General features: G+C 42.2%; 1 protein-coding gene across 1 annotated transcript; it reads right to left on the reverse strand.

The window, feature by feature from the left end:
- Nucleotides 1–787: 787 nt before the first annotated feature.
- Nucleotides 788–1,738, reverse strand: LOC111213719. Its single transcript, XM_022715538.1, has one exon. The coding sequence runs from the start codon at nt 1,736–1,738 to the stop codon at nt 788–790; it is 951 nt and encodes a 316-aa protein (XP_022571259.1).

Below are 1,738 nucleotides of genomic sequence, written 5' to 3' on the forward strand. Positions count from 1 at the left end.
CTTGACGCAACCCTCGAGTACCACAAAAGAAGCCATGGAGTGAACCATTAATTCCAATAGAGAAAGCCGTCGTCGAGATACATTCTTTGATCCATTGAATAAACTGCGAAGGCAGATCCAAAGAGCTGAGGGTAGCTATGATGAAATCCCATTTCACAGAGTCAAATGCCTTGGCAATATCTACTTTCAAGGTTAGTCTTTTTGGCCCTTTGTTCTTGTGATCTCCACTTACTATCTCAGAAGCTAGGAGGCAGTTTTCTAAAAGTAGTCTTCCCTTGATGAACGCTGACTGATTAGGCAATATGATCTCAGGGAGCAGAGGTTTTAATTTCGATACTAGGAGTTTTGAAATAACCTTGTAAGTAGTATTGCAACACGAGATAGGCCTGTAGTCCTTTATGGAAGAAGCACCAGGGAATTTGGGGATTAGTGTCAAGATAGTTGAGTTAGTGGCAGTAGGCAAATCTCCTGTGGTAAAAAATTCGCTGATTGCCGCTGTAACTTCTTTCCCCAAATAATGCCAAGAGCAGCTATAGAACCGAGATGTGAAACCATCTGGTCCGGGGCTTTTTTTGGGATTCAACTTAAACATTGTTCTCATGATCTCATCCACTGTTGGTATCTTGACCATTTCATCTGCTTGTACAGGAGAGCAGGAATACACTGTTGCTTGGTCGGCCTGCTGCGCTTCTGGAGTAGTGGCGGTTATTCCATTGATATCAGTAAGCTCATGGATTGTATTGAAGTAGTTCCTTGCCATTGCTACTTTGTGATAGAAGCTTGTGTTTTAGTCTCCCTCTTTTAACCACTGAATTCTGGATTTCTGATGGAAATAGGCTTCTTCCACGCGTCTAAGATGATGTAGTTTCTCAGTACAGAGTTTCTCGGCTAGGAAGGTTTCCTCAAATGGATTGGACAAAGATTCCAGCAGAAGATCCTTGAGGTTTTGATTACATTCTCCTACTCTTTTTTGGATTTCAGAGTAGTTGTGCTTGTGGAGTTTCTTAAGATACTTCTTGAGGATCTTTTGCTTCTTGTTTAGGCTAGAGAGAGACCAAGAATCAGGCTGTGAGATTTCCCAACCTTCAGTGATTGTAGCTAAAAAATCTGGATGAGCTGTTAAGAAGTTGTAGAACTTGAACGGCCGAGTACCAGCAACGGGAAGAGCAGCTTCCAAATTGACAAGGCTTGGAGTGTGATCTGAGAAATCTGGGAGCATAAACTGTGCCAGACTATTTGGGAAGGTGAGTAACCATTCCTCATTAATCATCACTCTATCCAATTTTTTAGAAATAGGATCAGATGATTGTTTATTTGACCAGGTGAATGGCGGTCCATGAAACCGAAGATCCCTAACTTCAAGTTCATCAATGCAATCCTTGAATTCTATCATCTGAGGTGTGATGTTGTTGAAAGCAGGAGAGGAGTGTTCCGCACAGTGGATGATCTCATTAAAGTCTCCCCCTATGATCCAAGGAGAGTTGTGAAGCGAAAGACTAGCTTTTACATCCAGTAAGGTATCCCACAGAATCTTCTTTTCATCGACTGTATTATCGGCATAAATAGCCGACATTGTGAAAGTAGGTAGTCCCGGGTACACAACTTCGCACGTAATTTCTTGCCTTGACTTATGCAGAAGACTAAGAGCCGCAAGTGCTTTCCAAAACATTATTATTCGGCCGTCATCATCTTCAGAGTGGTTAGAGACAAAAGACCACTGAGGACAGACGGAGTTCAT

Source organism: Brassica napus, chromosome C3 (assembly GCF_020379485.1).
Source record: "Brassica napus cultivar Da-Ae chromosome C3, Da-Ae, whole genome shotgun sequence".
NCBI lineage: Eukaryota > Viridiplantae > Streptophyta > Magnoliopsida > Brassicales > Brassicaceae > Brassica > Brassica napus.

Coding starts and splice junctions, on each gene's coding strand:
- LOC111213719 (XM_022715538.1), bottom strand. CDS start 1,738: ATGAACTCCGTCTGTCCTCAGTGGTCTTTTGTCTCTAACCACTCTGAA.